Below are 15,490 nucleotides of genomic sequence, written 5' to 3'. Positions count from 1 at the left end.
GCCTCCAGCTTCTTTCGTTTGGGAAATAATCAATAAATTTTCCAGGTCCTTCGAAGCTCTAGGAAAATATATATATTTTATTCTATCCTTTGTTTTGCCACTATTTTTCAGACAATTTTCCTCTTCGTGTGTTACATGCAATTTGAAGGGGGGGGTGCATTAGAATTGAGTAATAATGCAAAATATTATTAATAAAGAGTAAATTATAATAAGAAATAGTGATGCAGTAGACATATCACTTTCACATCACGCCATATTATTCGCGCTAAACAAGAAAAAAAGATAATTGAGACCAAATTACAAATATCTTTACTTGTATCTTCTCCAAAGCGAAAACTCTCATCCTCCCACCCGGTCATGAAGAGTGGTGCCCTTTAGGCTTTAGCCTATCTGCATAAATTTGATAGCCAACAACCCCTTCAAAAAAATGTTTTGTGCGTGCAAAGGGGAAAATAAAGTACAAGCAAGCGAGAGTATCAAACTAACCGAGATCTACCCATGGAAGGCAGAAATCGAGTGAATCATGGTGGTTTGTGAAAAGATCATCGATGTCGAGGGGGAGATAAGCTCGCTACTGCCGCATCATTTTCACTAAACAAGAAAAGAGAGAAGTGAGACTAAATTACAAATATCTTTACTTATATCTTCTCCAAAGCTCAAACTCTCATCCTCTCGCCCAGTCGTAAAGAATGATGCATTTACGCTTTAGTCCATCTACACTCATTTGATTGCAAGCAATCCCTTTAACAACATGTTGCGTGCGTGCAAAGGGGAAAATGAAAGCATAAACAAGATTATAGAACTAGCCAAGGTCTACCCGTGGGAGGCACGTCAGGGGAATCAAGGCGGGTTGTGAAAAAATCATCGAAATTGAAGGATAAGACAAACTCGCTGCCGCCACATCCCGACACCTTCTCCACCGCCAACAGCATTGGCAAAAGTCCGCTACCATCTCTGGAAACTTGATCACGAGATAGGTCGACACACTCCATAGTTTTGCGAGACAAGAGGAGAGCAAAGAAGCACGATTAGTGCGCGAGTTTGGATCATTGGATGGAGAGAAGAGGAAAGTGCCCGACAGGCAAGTAAAGGACTACTGGCTCATATAGATCACCTTTTTTCTTTGTTTTGGGGCTCGAGCGGGATTGTTCGGTGGTTAACCTAATGAATGAATGGTCGTTACATGTCTCCTCCTTTTAACGGTACTTAAAAGACATTTTTTAAACCATTTAAAAAGGAAGTCACGGGCATGTTACGGGTCACATGTGCGTGTACTACTCCAAGAAACATCCCTTATTCAACTTCCTGATGGTAATAAAACCCTTTAACAGTCGCGCAATGTGCGCCCTTTTGCGATAGCCACGTAAGCAGTTTTTACTGTCGCTGTGTTTTACTGTGCAGGAGGAGAGAAACAAAAGGTGAGCGACTCTCGCACCTCTCGCACATAGCGTCCATTATTTGTTCTCTCCTCCCCAGCTAGGGTTCACGACGCCGCCGCCGCCGCCGCCCGCGCTCGTGCTCTCTCTCTTCATCTCCCATCCCGAGCTGGACCTCCTCCAACCACATCTCCCCTGATCTTCTCGATCGATTTGGATCTCAGGAGCGAACCGGAGGAAGGCCAGGTGCCCGTTGCCGAGACAGGGGCGATGAGAAGTGGGTCGCCGCCGCCGCCGCCATCCCGGCTCAAAGGTCAGTAGCGCCGCCATCTTCCTCCCTTCGACTCAGACGCCGCTTCCTCTTCTCCCCTTAGTCACAAGCTAGTGTTCCCTCTGCCTCCATCCCCACACTTGCAGCGGCGACCCAAGGAGGAGCTCCGGACTCACAGGAGGAGCTCAAGCAGCGGCGGTGGTCCACAACGCCATCATGGTCTTCCTCTGCAGGAGCAGCGCGGGCCATAGAGACGTCCTGCCCCAGCGTCGCCGCCCGTCCACCCGACGAACGAGAGAGGCATCAAGGGGGAGATGCACGGCAGAGATGCACACGCTCTTCCCTGTGGGATGACGGTGGTGTTCCTTCCTCCAACAAAATTCCAGCCCCTTGATACATAGTCAGATTCAGGTTCGCTCTTTATCAATTTGATGCCAAATATTCTTGTTTGGTTGAGGTGGTGATCAAGGGGTGGAATTAGTTGACGCGTACAATTTATTGGCACAGCCCCACACCAGCGAGTGCTTATGGCGACGACGATGACAAAGCAAGCTGACTGCTACTTCCGGAGTATTACTGGATGATGCTTTGTACAGCAGCAACACACACGTACACAACAGCCTCTGCTGATCGATTCTGTGGCCGGCCAAAAAACGCTGTGCAGGCCAACAAAATCAATTGGACTGCCACAGGTGCCTGCTGTTTGCTTTATTACTAAATTCATGGTATGCAGGGTACATGCATGTATGGATCAATACTTGAATAGTTGGACTGCTGACTGAATAGGTTCATATGTGAAAACAGCATTTTTTAAGCATAAGAGCATTATACTTATTCAGATTTGGTTGGAACATACATACACCAGCTAGGCCAATTGCTTTTTTCATGCAACTGTTATCATGCATTGATGTAGCAATATTTTAAGGGAATGTTAGAAGTGTCTTGCTTAGCATTTTCTTTTTGTTTCAAAGAAAAGTGGTTATTGATGTAAACTTAGCATCAGGGCTGTACCACGGGAATCTAGGCCCCGGAGCAAATCACAATTTAGGCCCCATGTATAATAAAGACAATTAAAATTTAATTTTACTAATCACTGCAGATTTGTGGTAGTATTGATTTCTCAAAGAATTACATCACACCGAAAGAAAAATCTTCGAGCCATTAGGATGCCAAGGGTGTCATAGATTTTTTTTTAATATTTGCTAGAATGGTGCACAGATTCAAGAAAGAACAATAAATCAATTTAAGAACAGATAGGTGAAAAGGGAAGAAACGACCTTTGGTTGTTGAGTAATGATTATGAAACAACTTCTGCTCCAGGGATTGGGTCGAGCCGGCGACCAAGCAGGGAGATTCCAATCATCTGAATTTTTGATGGAGTCCATTGGATGGATCAATGGAAGAAGGGGTAGAAAAGCGCCTAGTAATTGATACTGGTAGTTCCTTGGTGAACTTGCCATCAATGGCTTTCTTCTTCGATAAATGTAAGCCATTGGAGGAAGGAGACGAAGAGGCTGGGAGTTAATTTCCAGCGAATTAATCTGGAGAATTCGATGCGTCTGGTAATCTGCTTCGAGAGTTCTCCTTTGGGCTATGAAAAAGAGACTAGTAGTTTGGTTGTGGGCCTCGGTGGGTAGTGGTTACACAGTTAGCTGCCAGTAGTACTATTTCTTTCTCTTTACAATCTCACGGTTCATTTATTTGTATTCCCCCCGCTCAACTTTTTTATCTGTAGTCCTCTCATTAATACATGCTTAGACAAATTAGAGGCCCCAAAAATTTTGGGGCCCTGTGCAGCTGCTCCGGTTGCACATGCAGAGATACGGCCCTGCTTGGCATCAAGACAATTTAAGTATATTCAATAATGCAGGGGATGTTAAATCTACTGTTATTTGTGAATAGTACTCTCTTTTTTGCTATGGTTCCATTTGTGGTTTCTCATGTAGCAATGTCATGGTTCGTTAAATCTTTCACACACAATGAAATGTTTAGGAAACTCGATCCAGTAAAGTGGAGTGTTAATTTATCTAAATACGTTTAGTAAGTTCATCATGTAGCAAATTTTGCCATAAAATTTGTCATGAAAGTATACTTTATCGGCACTATTTTCCTATATATATTATTTCTGTGCTAGACATTTTTCAGCTAACTAGAAAAAAAATACATCACCTGAAAAGACTACGTACGTAACTCAATAGTTAATCCAGTGCCACATGTAGAAGTAGACTGGTTACAGAATCTTTCCAACAATCTGGCAAGTACTGCATATATCTAACTTGTTACAGAATGCAAATGACGGAAGAACTCTGACAAGTGCACCTTGATCCTTACTGAAGGAGATTCAACAAAGGCTTTGGCTGTGAGTAATACGAACCTATTAAAAAAACATAGTCTGCGATTTCACTGTCATACTGAAGAGTTTAGCCTGATTTCATTGCAGATGGCGGATGGGATCACTATGGTGTGTTTCCTCTCAGGGGTAAATTTAAATGTGAGAGAAGCAAGCCATAAGCAGTTAATGGGGAATGCAGAGATCCAAAATATAAAGAAAATATTAGGTCTGCAACATGAAAAGAAGTATGATAGCACGAAAGGCTTGAGATATGACCACCTTATGATAATGACAGATTAGGTTTGCCCGACAACTTTTTCAGGTAATGTCTTCCGACACAACAGAGTCTTGCAAAGTTAACACTAAATTTGTTTACGTTAAGACATGCTTTTTCTCTACAAATTCAGTTTCTTAACATGGTTGTCTGATGTCTCTGTCCATGGTTACTAAGGCAAGTAGTATGCTGGTGTGATAATATGCTTGCATTTTACAATGTTGCAATTCAATTTAAAGAGTTTAGCCTTAATAATATTGCTGCAAGTTTTTATTTGGCACATCATTAGAAGTAGTATTTAGTGTTGCAAATCTGCTTCTAAAAACATTTTAGATATTTGTTTTAGACATAATTAGCTCCATACTTTCTTAGAATGATATTGCCAATTTGTTTCAAGGGATAAAATCGTGACGTTATATTGTTCTGTGTAGTTGATTAGTTCTCTCTATGTTCTGAACATTGCAGGACAATGCATGAGATAGCATTTGCATCTACTAATAAGCCAAAGCTACTTAGCCAGGTAAACAAACTTACATGACGACGTGAGCCACCGCCGATTCTCCCTGCCTCTAGCCCCCACTCTTCTTATTTCTCTCTCATTTTCTTCCTCTTTGACTGCCCACCTGTCTATGCAAATGACACATGATTTTGGTACAGTTAGTGCAATTTGTTTCATGCTCGTGCATTACTAAACTAGGTTACAGTGAGAACCTAGGAAGAGTGTAGTGTTCCTTTCTGAGCGTTGGATGCATGTTGGTCTTTTTGTCAAGATAGGTCATTGTATATTTTTCCTGATTGTCGAAAATGCCTTCATCTGCAGATTAGTGGTGTGTGGATTAAGATTTCAGCCATGGGTGACTTTGCCTTCATAGCTGGGGCATATGCTTTCGAAATCTTTGTCCATCGTTGATTTAGCTGTGTAATCCCTTTGCTGGACAGGAAAGCATGATCGCTTGGACATCATAAGCAATTTGTGATGCCGAGGATCTTGTAGAGGATTTAGGAAAGTGAATTCCAACATTATTGAAGCAAAATTGGTGAAGTTGAATGAGGATTGGAGATGGCGTGTAACCTACTTACACATAGATGGTATGCTCGTGATCTTGCATGCATTGCGAAAAAGCTCTATGTTGTATGTAGTGGTAGTATGCACGATATAAGCTTTATACCATCTTATGAATATAGTATGGTGGCAATAATCTTTAACATGCATGGCAGGAGACTCGGGATGGCTGATCTACACAGGCGTGGGCACCATGTTTATTACTCTTTGTTACCCAACATAATTTCCGTTTATAAATTTAGCTAGCGGCCGTGCACATCTTGAGGTGTCCGTCAACTCCAAACACAAGCCCCATTCCCCTGTATGACTAAATTCAGGTATTCGTGAGGTGAATAAGATATATAATGATAAAACCTGTAGTTTTGTTATCAATGGTTTTGCATTGTGTCTTGCTGCAAATGAATTAATTGTTTTTTGCATGTCTAATTTTTACGATGTGTTGAGGCCTTCATAATGTTAATTTTGAATTTAAGAACTGTGCTCTTAAGATATGTCCTTTAACCATTTGTTTTCTTCTTTTGCCGATTTCAAGAAATAGTTCCTTTAAATGTTGGAAATGTTCTTGGTACTAAAGACAATGTTGCAGCAAAGAAGTGGGTATCACTTATTGATGACCAGGTGATGAATATATTGGTAGGGATACATGTAATGGACCATATTTTTCACCATTCCCATATGGCTATGGACTTGAACACCTATGGAAGAAGAAGATGTGTAGCCAAATACTTCTAGGTATTATCTGTTGGCATGTTCCATGAAAATTCACATATGCAAATGTTTCTGCTCAGTAGTCCTAGGCGCATGTTTGATCTTTGCTGGTCAACTTTTGTTAATATAGACTCTGATTGTTCTGTAAAGATATGCCTTCCATACCTCATAACTACTTCACTCTCTTCTAGGAGTACTATATATATGCATGTGATATTCACTATACCTTTTCTCATTGCCCATTACTTCACGTGCAATATAACATATGTAAGTCATCTATCTACTGATTCTGTTATATAAAGCTTTCCTTCTCGCTCTACTTATTATAGTATGTACTTCCTGTCATGATTGCAGTATGTAGCAGCCAAGGTGATATGCACGAGCCAAGGTGATACTGAGGAACTTCTTAGTTCATACCGATTACATGAGTATAGAGGACAAGTTTGTTAAATGTTCATGTTTTGTTATTGCCAGTGACTTGATATGCATGTGTTCTGATGATCCAACAAACACTGCCTCTTTTGGTGATCACCCACCTTTTGGAGCATGTTGAACTTTGATTTCAATCCATGTCCGTGTCTTTATGATCAGTCATTGACATTGTGAGACTGTCACCTCTGTGTTAATATAGAGCTATTATTAGCTCACTCTGCTTTATGATTGAAGACTCTGCTGCTACTATTCTATTCCCTGTATTCTTTTTATTTAACAAATGACGCTCATATGGACTGTATAAACATGTTTTTTTTAGAACTTTACTGTATAAACATGTTCACAAATGCATCAGCTGGATTAGTGCGCCTAAGCACGCAGAGGAGGCGCGCCAAGGGCGCGCCCCAACCACTAGTAATGTAGTATACATAGAGTGGTGTAGACATATACGACATGCTAGTACGCATTACCAATATACTCCCTCCGTCCAAAAATACTTGTCCTAGAAATGGACAAAATGGATGTATTTATAACTAAATTAAATCTAGATACAACCAGCTCTAGGACAAGTATTTCTGGACGGAGAGAGTATGCAGCTGTATTGGTCATGGTACATAACAGACACATCCAGACGTCATTATATCCGCCTCATATGTGGGGGCAGGGCAACCTGGACGTATGGGCCGGTTTAAGATGCAAATGATATATGTCACTCTTTGTGAGCGTTACGAGGCTGATCGGCCCGGCCCGCCGAACGGAAGCATTCCCAGTGGTCTTGGGAAGGGTTCCGGATGTTTCTTTTCTTCACTATGTTTTTTGCCCTTTTTTCTTTTTTTTTCCTTTTTCTTTTAAACTCATGACTATTTTTTATTGGGTTTTGTTTCCTTTTCAGTTTTTCATCCTTTTGGTTTTCTGTTTCTTTCTTCGTCTCACTATTTAAATTTCATAAATTTGATTTTTTTTCTAATTTTCGAAAATTATTAGTGTTTTTTGAAATGTTCACATAAAAAATATTTGTGCTTTATCACACCATGTTTGGGATTTATTTATTTTTCACAATTTCAAGAAAAGTTCACAAATTTCAGAAAAGACTTAACATTTTTGAAAACAAAAATTGGGATGTCGAAAGTTGCTCGTGATTTTCAAAAAATGTTCACAGTATATCAAAAGAAGTGTAACAGAAAATTGTTTGTCGTATATTCGAAAATAATTCAGTGTATACAATTAGAATATCCATCATATATTAAAAATTGTTCAGTGTGTATTTTGTAAAAAGATCACCGTATATTTAAAAATGTTTGGTGTATATATATAATGTTCATCATATTAAATAATTGTTCAGTATGTCTTTGTAAAAATGATCACCTTATTTGAAAATTTGTTCTATTATCCAAAAAATTGAATTTGCGTGGTTTTTTGAATTCAAATTTTTTGTTTAGGATTCAAAAAAATGTTCCAGTTTTTCAAATTTGGTCATATTTTCAAAAAATTGTTTGAGGAATTTCATGTATTTTTCACATTTCCAAACATATTCGGGTTTTTTCTAGAATTTTCTCGTTTCCAGAAATGATCAGAATTTGAATTTGCGGCCATTAATAAAAACATACTTTTTAGACTAAAGAAAGAAAAACACACACGCTAGCTGGTGCTCAGTCACTGGTGCCACAACGCTTGTTTGCAGGCGCTTGCTCCCTCAGATGGGCCAGACCTGTTTAGGGTGGCGCGCAAGCAACGCATGTGCTACCGCTCGCTAAAGGCGATGCATAGCAACGCCGGTTTAAGGTGTCCGGTTAGGTGGCAAAAAAACCCGGACTGTGATCAGGGAGGTTGCCTGAACATTTGAGAATGATATTAGAGCTCCGGTTACACATGCTTCAAGTAGTCCCAAACACCTCATGCAGAGAACCAGTCACATACAAATGGACCAATATGCGCCTCCCAAAGCCTCGATGCGCCCCGAGCGTGCATTTCCTGGGTGCTGGCCCAGAACAAAGGATACACAGGGCTAAACCCACCAAGACCCAACAAGAGAGGTAGACCGAACAAGCAATGGATTCGGCATTGACAAAGTCACCACCGAGGACACCGCAAATGAACAAGATAGCGCCTTCATGAAGGAGAACGATGCCGAGACTCCTTCACCATCCGATCCGGAGAACCGGACCTAGGGTTTTCCCTGAGCTCGAAGAGGGGCACAGACGAAGGCCATGGCAACGGCTTCAATAAGGGAAAACGACACCCATGAGTGACGCCGCTGTCAGCACCGGCTATCCGAGCAAGGATTTCTCCTTGGCCTGAGTCTAAGCAATCCCACAACCACCGAATATGGACTCTATGATGAGGAAGTCACCGTCGGGCGAAAACCGCCACGTCAAGAAGAGGGTTGGTGGGGTTGCACCTGTCGTTGGAGGGTGGCACTGGGCGCCATTGGACACACGAGCATTGGATCTGGCTCAAGGCGAGGCATGGAGGTATACAACGTTGGGGACACGACGAGGTAGAGAGAAACCTGGACAAGGTAATCATTGGCAACCGGCGACGCCGGCAAGCTAGGAACTAGAGGAACGCATATCCAAGCTGTCAGTGCCGTAGCCAACAGGACACCGACGGGCATAGTAAGCTGGAGGAGAATGCAACTACTTGGTCGTTGGGGCCGGAGCTACGCCGGCAGAGGCGCCACAAGTCACGGACACTGAAAAACACAGACCCGAGGCCATTGGGGCCGGAACAGCGCCAGCAAACCCGCGACATGGTGCCACTTGCCCACCATGTCGTCAGGGTGAAGCTTAGAAAACTTAGGAGATACATTGTGCCTCTCACTGGGAATATGATGGTTTCCTTCTTGTACGTCAGCGTACGGCCCTCACCACGAGTGCAGACGTATTGCTTCATGGAGCTTGGTATTTCTGGCCAGCCTTCCTACTATGCGGACATCCTTTCCGATGAAGTACCTGGGCCTTCCCCTTTCGATCTGGCAGCTCAAAAGGGTTGACTTTCAACTCCTTGAGGATAAGGTTGCGGCGAGGTTGCCCCCCTGGCAGGGGCGGAACATTACCACGATTGGGCGGGCAGCCTTGGTGAAATCGGTCCTCACCTCACAAGTTGTCTACCACATCACCCCACTCACAGTCCCCCCTGCTGTGCTGCAAAGCATCAACAAGATTCAGCGAGCATTTTTGTAGTCAGCTAGCGACGCAACTACAGGAGCAAAATGCAAGGTCAATTGGGAGACAGTCTGCCGCCCTACACAACTCGGTGGGCTTGGCATACTCCACTTGGGGAAATTTGCGAGAGCTCTTAGGCTGAGATGGCCCTGGATGGCATGGAAGGACCCGTCTAAGTTGTGGGTTGGCCTGGGCAACCCATGCTCCGAGGTGGATACGAACCTTTTCTACGCATCCACAGTCATCACCTTGGGCAACGGAGGGAAGACACCTTTCTGGGAAGCGCCATGGTTAGGAGGGAAAAGGCCAAAGGATATTGCCCCACTCATTTTTGCGGCCTGCAAGCGAAAAAAATGGTGCGTGAGGGAGGCCATGCGCGACAAGGCTTGGGTGCACAAGATTAACCCTTCTACCGACCTCACGGTGGGGCACATTGTCCAGTTTGTTGATCTCTGGGTGCGGCTTCTAGGCATACAATTACAAATGGATGTTGACGACGACATCACTTGGAAATTTGAGGCAAATGGAGAATACTCGGCAGGCTCTGCTTATAGGGCACAATTCTTGGGCTCCACCTCCATAGTCATGAACAAGACCATCTGGAAGGTTTGGGCGCCTCCCAAGGTCAAGTTCTTCTCACGGTTGGCCATCCAAAATAGGATATGGACTGCGGATAGGCTGCAGAAGAGGGGTTGGAAGAATTGTGGCCTATGCGCCCTTTGCAGGAGGGCCAACGAGACATCCGGTCACCTCTTCTTTAAATGCCGGTTTACCCTGCGTATTTGGAGAATGGTCAAAGCATGGCTTGGACTTGGGGCGCTGGAGATGAATAGGTGGGGGACGGAACGCAACATCAAGTGTTGGTGGACAAGCATGTCCAAACCAAATACAACAAACAGGAAGGCCATGGCCTCACTCACCATGCTTGTATGTTGGGTCATCTGGAATGAGAGAAACGCTAGAGTCTTCCAGAAGAAATCGATGCCGCCACACTACATTCTAAAACTCATCCAGGAGGAGGCCATGACGTGGGTAACCGGGGGGGCTAGACATCTGAGCATCATCATGCCACGAGAGTAATTCGTTTGCACCTTTTGTTGATGGGCTATGTTGTAAAGCCGGTTCTCATGTACTCAAAACTCTCCTTTTGAATTAATGAATGAGGCAATCTTTTGCCTCTATTTCAAAAAAGTTCATTTTTTTAAAAATTCTTGTGAAAACTAATATGTGTGCAGTATGGCCTGTGAAATTTTGTTTGAAAATATTGTGATTTGTAGGCTACACGGATAAAAGTCAGCCCAACAACTTTTTTGGCCCATTTGAAATAGATATTTGTCTTTTTATGCCACATGTGAACGAAATCACTAATTAAGGAGTATACTCGTTGCAAAGAACATTTCACTTTCTTAGGTCGCGACAAGAGACGCACATGCAGCGCGCCACTTGTTGCAACCTGGGAGTTTTCCCTTTTTTCGTAGATCCGTTTATTCAAAACATTTTATCTTTTAAATCGTGCGTCCAAATCTCGAACCATTTTCATCATTGGATTCCTCGCGTCGAGATCTTCAAAACTAGATCCCATGTTGATAGGTTTTGACGATTTTTTTTCACGAAAAAACCCGGGCGAAAAAACTGAACCGGGAGCACGGTTTTTTTCCTTCCGAAAGAGGCACACCTGTGCCTCTCGCGAAATCACACCCATGCCTCTCGTGGAAGCAATACCGTGACTCTCGCGAAAAAAAACGGAAAACGCATTTTTTCCCTTTTCGAGAGGCACGGTCGTGACTCTCGCGAAAGCATAGCCGTGCCTCTCGCGGAAACAAAACCGTGACTCTCACGAAAGAAAAAATGTTTTTCCTTTTCCGAGAAGCACGGCCGTGACTCTCGCCAAAGCACAACCGTGCCACTCGCGGAAGCAAAATCGTGACTCTCGCGAAAGAAAAAAAACAGAAAGCGCGTTTTTTTTCGTTTCCGAAAGGCACGGCCGTGACTCTCGCTAAAGCACAACCGTGCCTCTCGCAAAAAAAAACTGTGACTTTCGCAAAAGAAAAAAAAAGAAAACACGTTTTTCCATGGAAATTTTTTTCCCGATTTTTTTTATCGAAAAGCTAAGGAAGACCGGAGGAAAACCAAAACGTCGAAAAAACCCGTTTAAAAAGCCGAAAATGCGTGCGGAAAAATAAAAAAACAAAATCCGGAGGGAGCGTCCAGAACGGGACACGTGGCGAATGACTGAGAGCGCGTCAAGTGGCGCTGATCATTGCGAGGCTCCCAAAGGAGCGCTCGTTAACTAGTTGCTCCCACATGTGAAAAGTATTACTTCCTCTCTAACTTAATAAATGTCTTATGTTAAGTTACAGAGGTTGCGTAAAATTTTATAAATACATAGTACACATGTGTATGTGTATTCACAATTTTCTTTCTAAATCAAGTCGAACTCGTTGCCGCCACATCCCGGCACCTTCTCCTTCGCGAAGAGCATCGACAGAAGTCCGCTATCCATCTCTGGGAACTTGATCACGTGATAGGTCAACACACTATAGTTTTGCGAGACAAGAGGGAATCAAAGAAGCATGATTAGTACGCGTGTTTCGGTTATCGGATGGAGAGAAGAGGAAAGTGCCCGGCAAGTAAAGGACGAATTACTCATAACGATCGCCCTTTTTCTTTGCTCCAGGGCTCGAGCAGGAGTGTTCGGTGGTTTACCCTAACGGAAAAATGATCGTTATATTATCTACTCCTTTTAACGGTACTTAAAATTCATCTTACTAATCACTACATAAATATGTATATATTTATAAAATAATTCTGAGAAAGAAGTCACGGGCATGTTAGGGGTCACATGTGCGTGTACTACTCCAAGCAACAACCTTTATTCAACTTCTGGTGGTAATAATGTAATACATAGGGTGGTGTAAACATATACGGCATGCTAGTACGCATTACCAACACACATGGCTATCTACCGCCTAGTGCTTAGTATAGAGCGTGACGTTGGTCCATCGTGACTCCATGCAGCTGGATTGGTCATGGTGCTGCATGTACACCCCAAACTTGAAGTAGTAGGACTCGCTGGGGGTCACGCTGGTGCTGAACTTTCGCTCGCCGTCGACGTACACGGCCACCGTGGACGCGCCGACGTCGTGCATCACGTTGAGGCGGAACCACCGGTCGTAGATGTCGGGCTCGATGGCCGCCCCGCTGTAGAACCGAAGGACGCCGTCGTAGACGTGCAACATCAACACCGTCGAGTGCGCGGCGCCCTCCTCGTTGTGGATCTGCATCACCGACACGCCGGAGGTCCCCGACGGCACGTAGCCATAGCCCTCGAATTGCCACACCCCCGACGAGTAGTCGTGGCCCTGGAAGAGCATAGATCATATATTATGTGACTCCATGGCAGGAGGAATCTCAACAATGTGCTGCCATGTACTTACCCGGAGCTTGACTTCAGAGCGCGGGTTGGTGTGGGTGACGGTGTTGAAGGGCTTGTCATTTCGGTGCACCCAGAACGTCCGCACACCGTTGCGGTACTGGAACCGCTGGCTCTCCGGCACGTTGTACGGGCTCTGCACCTGGAAATCGCCGTCGGCGAGCTGCACCTTCTGGAACCCGGCGGCGGGGTTCCCGCTGCCACCGGCGGCCGCGAACGTGCCGCCCATGGCCACGAGAAACAGTAGGAGATGAAGCCATGGACTACTCGAGAGAGAAGCCATTTTGCAACCTGTGAGCGAGGATGTGTACGTACGTAGCTGGTGTCCACAATCAGCTGTTAACTGATCTCTAGCTAGCTAGTAGTAAGCTGTCTTGGTGCAGATCGACATGGGAGAAGATCGAGCTTAAATAGCCATCGACCAGCCAGTTTGAGGCGTGTGGATGCATCACGGGAGCAGCACGCGTTCACTTTGTCTGACGTGCATTGTGGTGCACGGTATAGGCGGCCCAAGCACGTACGTACGTAGTTGCGCAGCGGTGCGATTGGATATGCATGCAATCGTTTTCCTCCGCGCGTGCTTACTTGGACCTGTGGTTTCATATTCAGAGAAAAAGTCTGGAAGAGGGCACCCTGCTTGAAACGTCACGAACAGGGTTCATGCCCGATAGACAGGAGCCTTGCTCCGGTTCACCCCCCTAACTCAATTTCCTAGGGGTATTCTTGACCCCCGTCATATATTTTTTCTCCGGCCTGCCGCTGCCCATATCCAAGCCCCGTATAACCCATATAACCCATACGTCTGTATACGGTGACATCTCGAGAAAAAGATGACACGACCCCACGACCAGGTATGACCTGCCGACGGCCGATACATCAATCACGCAGCTCCATCATTCACGCAGCTCTTCCATCATTCTGTTGAGGTTCTGTAGAAATATCGGCGGCAGTGATCTCGTCCGAGAGCGCGCGCGGCACCGTCGTGAACCTCCAGCGCTCGCAGGCACCGCATCCCGTTTCCTCATATTTGTCTCGCTCGCGGCAGCATCCTGCCGCTGTTATCGTCATAGTGGTTAACCTAGCGGGGCGGGTAACCTAGCTTTCCGGCGGTCCAGGTCATCGCACATCTTGTTCTGGTAGTGCTGCTCGTCGTGATATACACAGTGATCACGCGGGCTAACGTGGGTTTCTTCTTTCTAGGGTTAACTTAGCGTCGGTTGCCGTCGGTTGTGTGCACGACGGCTCCGTTATTTGATGCGGCGGCTTACTGTAATGCCCCGAGACCGTTGCGCCAGGTGTCTTCCAGTTATTCGTTGTTGTTGCCTTGTCATTTGTTTGCGTGTCATGCATTTCATATCATGTCATCATGTGCATCGCATTTGCATACGTGTTCGTCTCATGCATCCGAGCATTTTCCCCGTTGTCCGTTTTGCATTCCGGCACTCTTATGTCCTCCGGCGCCTCCTTTTGTCTTTTTTCGTGAGCGGGTGTTAAATTTTCTCGGAATGGACCGAGATTTTCCAAGCGGCCTTGGTACGCCACCGGTAGACCGCCCGTCAAGTTTCGTGCCATTTGGAGTCCGTTTGATACTCCAACGGTTAACCGAGGAACCGTAAAGGCCTCGTGTGTGTTGCAGCCCAACACCCCTCCAAAGTGGCCCAAAACCCTTCCAAACCCCCTCCATCCTCTCGGTCGTTCGATCACGATCGCATGGCCGAAAACCGCACCCCATTTGGACTCTCCTAGCTCCCTCTACCTATAAAAACATCTTCCCTCTGAAATCCCGGATGAAACCCTAGATCTTTCCCCTCTTGCCCGCCGGACATGTCCGTCCCGGACCGGACATAACCGCGCCGCCGCTCCCAGCCTCTCAGCGCCTGCCATGTGGCCTCCGCCATCACGGCCCGCCGCCCGGCCCACGGGGCCCGCAGCCGCCCGCTCGGCCCGCGCGCACCGCCGCGCGCCCGCGCCTCTCCGCCGCCGATCCCGCGCCGCCGGCGCCGCCTTCGCCGCCCTGTGCCGCGCCTCTCCATCGCCTGTGCCGGCCGCCGCCACGAGGCACCGCCGCCGCCCGCTCCGTCCGCAGCGCGCCCCGCCGCCTCCTCTGCTCCTCGTCGCCGGCAGCGAGCTCCGGCCACCTCCTCCCCCTCTCCAGATCGGTCGCCGTCGTCTCCCTCCTCTCCGTCGAGCCCGCTCCGGTCATCCTCGATCCGCGTGCCCCTGAGTCAACCCTAGATCTGAGGTCTAACCCCCCCTCTTTTTCTCCAAGTCTTTTCAGTCTGCAATAATTTCAAGCACTATTCATCATGCCATAACTTCTCATTCGTAGATCCGTTTTGCATGCATGAGATATCAAAATGTTCATCATGTTGTGCTCTTCATTTTGTTCCATTGTGCCATGCTTGTTTGAGTCGATCTTGATGCCCAAATGTTTGAT

General features: G+C 45.7%; 1 protein-coding gene and 1 long non-coding RNA gene across 19 annotated transcripts; one reads left to right on the top strand and one right to left on the bottom strand.

The window, feature by feature from the left end:
• Positions 1-1,428: 1,428 nt before the first annotated feature.
• On the top strand, positions 1,429-6,689 carry LOC125542928 (uncharacterized). Of its 18 annotated transcripts, none has more exons than XR_007298182.2 (10): positions 1,429-1,689; positions 1,794-2,058; positions 2,155-4,006; positions 4,088-4,301; positions 4,719-4,773; positions 5,193-5,342; positions 5,472-5,633; positions 5,954-6,048; positions 6,216-6,291; positions 6,379-6,689. It is a non-coding gene; the product is annotated as an uncharacterized LOC125542928 (long non-coding RNA). The 18 variants fall into 18 exon arrangements; XR_015618213.1 differs by having other exon boundaries at positions 5,849-6,048; XR_007298173.2 differs by having other exon boundaries at positions 5,472-6,048; positions 6,379-6,412; positions 6,499-6,689.
• Positions 6,690-12,465: 5,776 nt separating this feature from the next.
• LOC125547999 (citrate-binding protein-like) lies at positions 12,466-13,426 on the bottom strand. Its single transcript, XM_048711715.2, has 2 exons — positions 13,058-13,426; positions 12,466-12,982 (listed from the first exon to the last, which is right to left on the bottom strand). The coding sequence occupies exons 1-2, from the start codon at positions 13,334-13,336 to the stop codon at positions 12,590-12,592; spliced, it is 672 nt and encodes a 223-aa protein (XP_048567672.2). The 5' UTR covers positions 13,337-13,426; the 3' UTR covers positions 12,466-12,589.
• Between the last annotated feature and the right edge of the window lie 2,064 nt (positions 13,427-15,490).

Source organism: Triticum urartu, chromosome 3A (genome assembly GCF_056163025.1).
Source record: "Triticum urartu cultivar PI428250 chromosome 3A, HENAU_Tu73, whole genome shotgun sequence".
Lineage (NCBI taxonomy): Eukaryota > Viridiplantae > Streptophyta > Magnoliopsida > Poales > Poaceae > Triticum > Triticum urartu.
The sequence above is the reverse complement of the archived record's forward strand: the minus strand, read 5'-3'. Positions and strand labels throughout refer to the sequence as shown.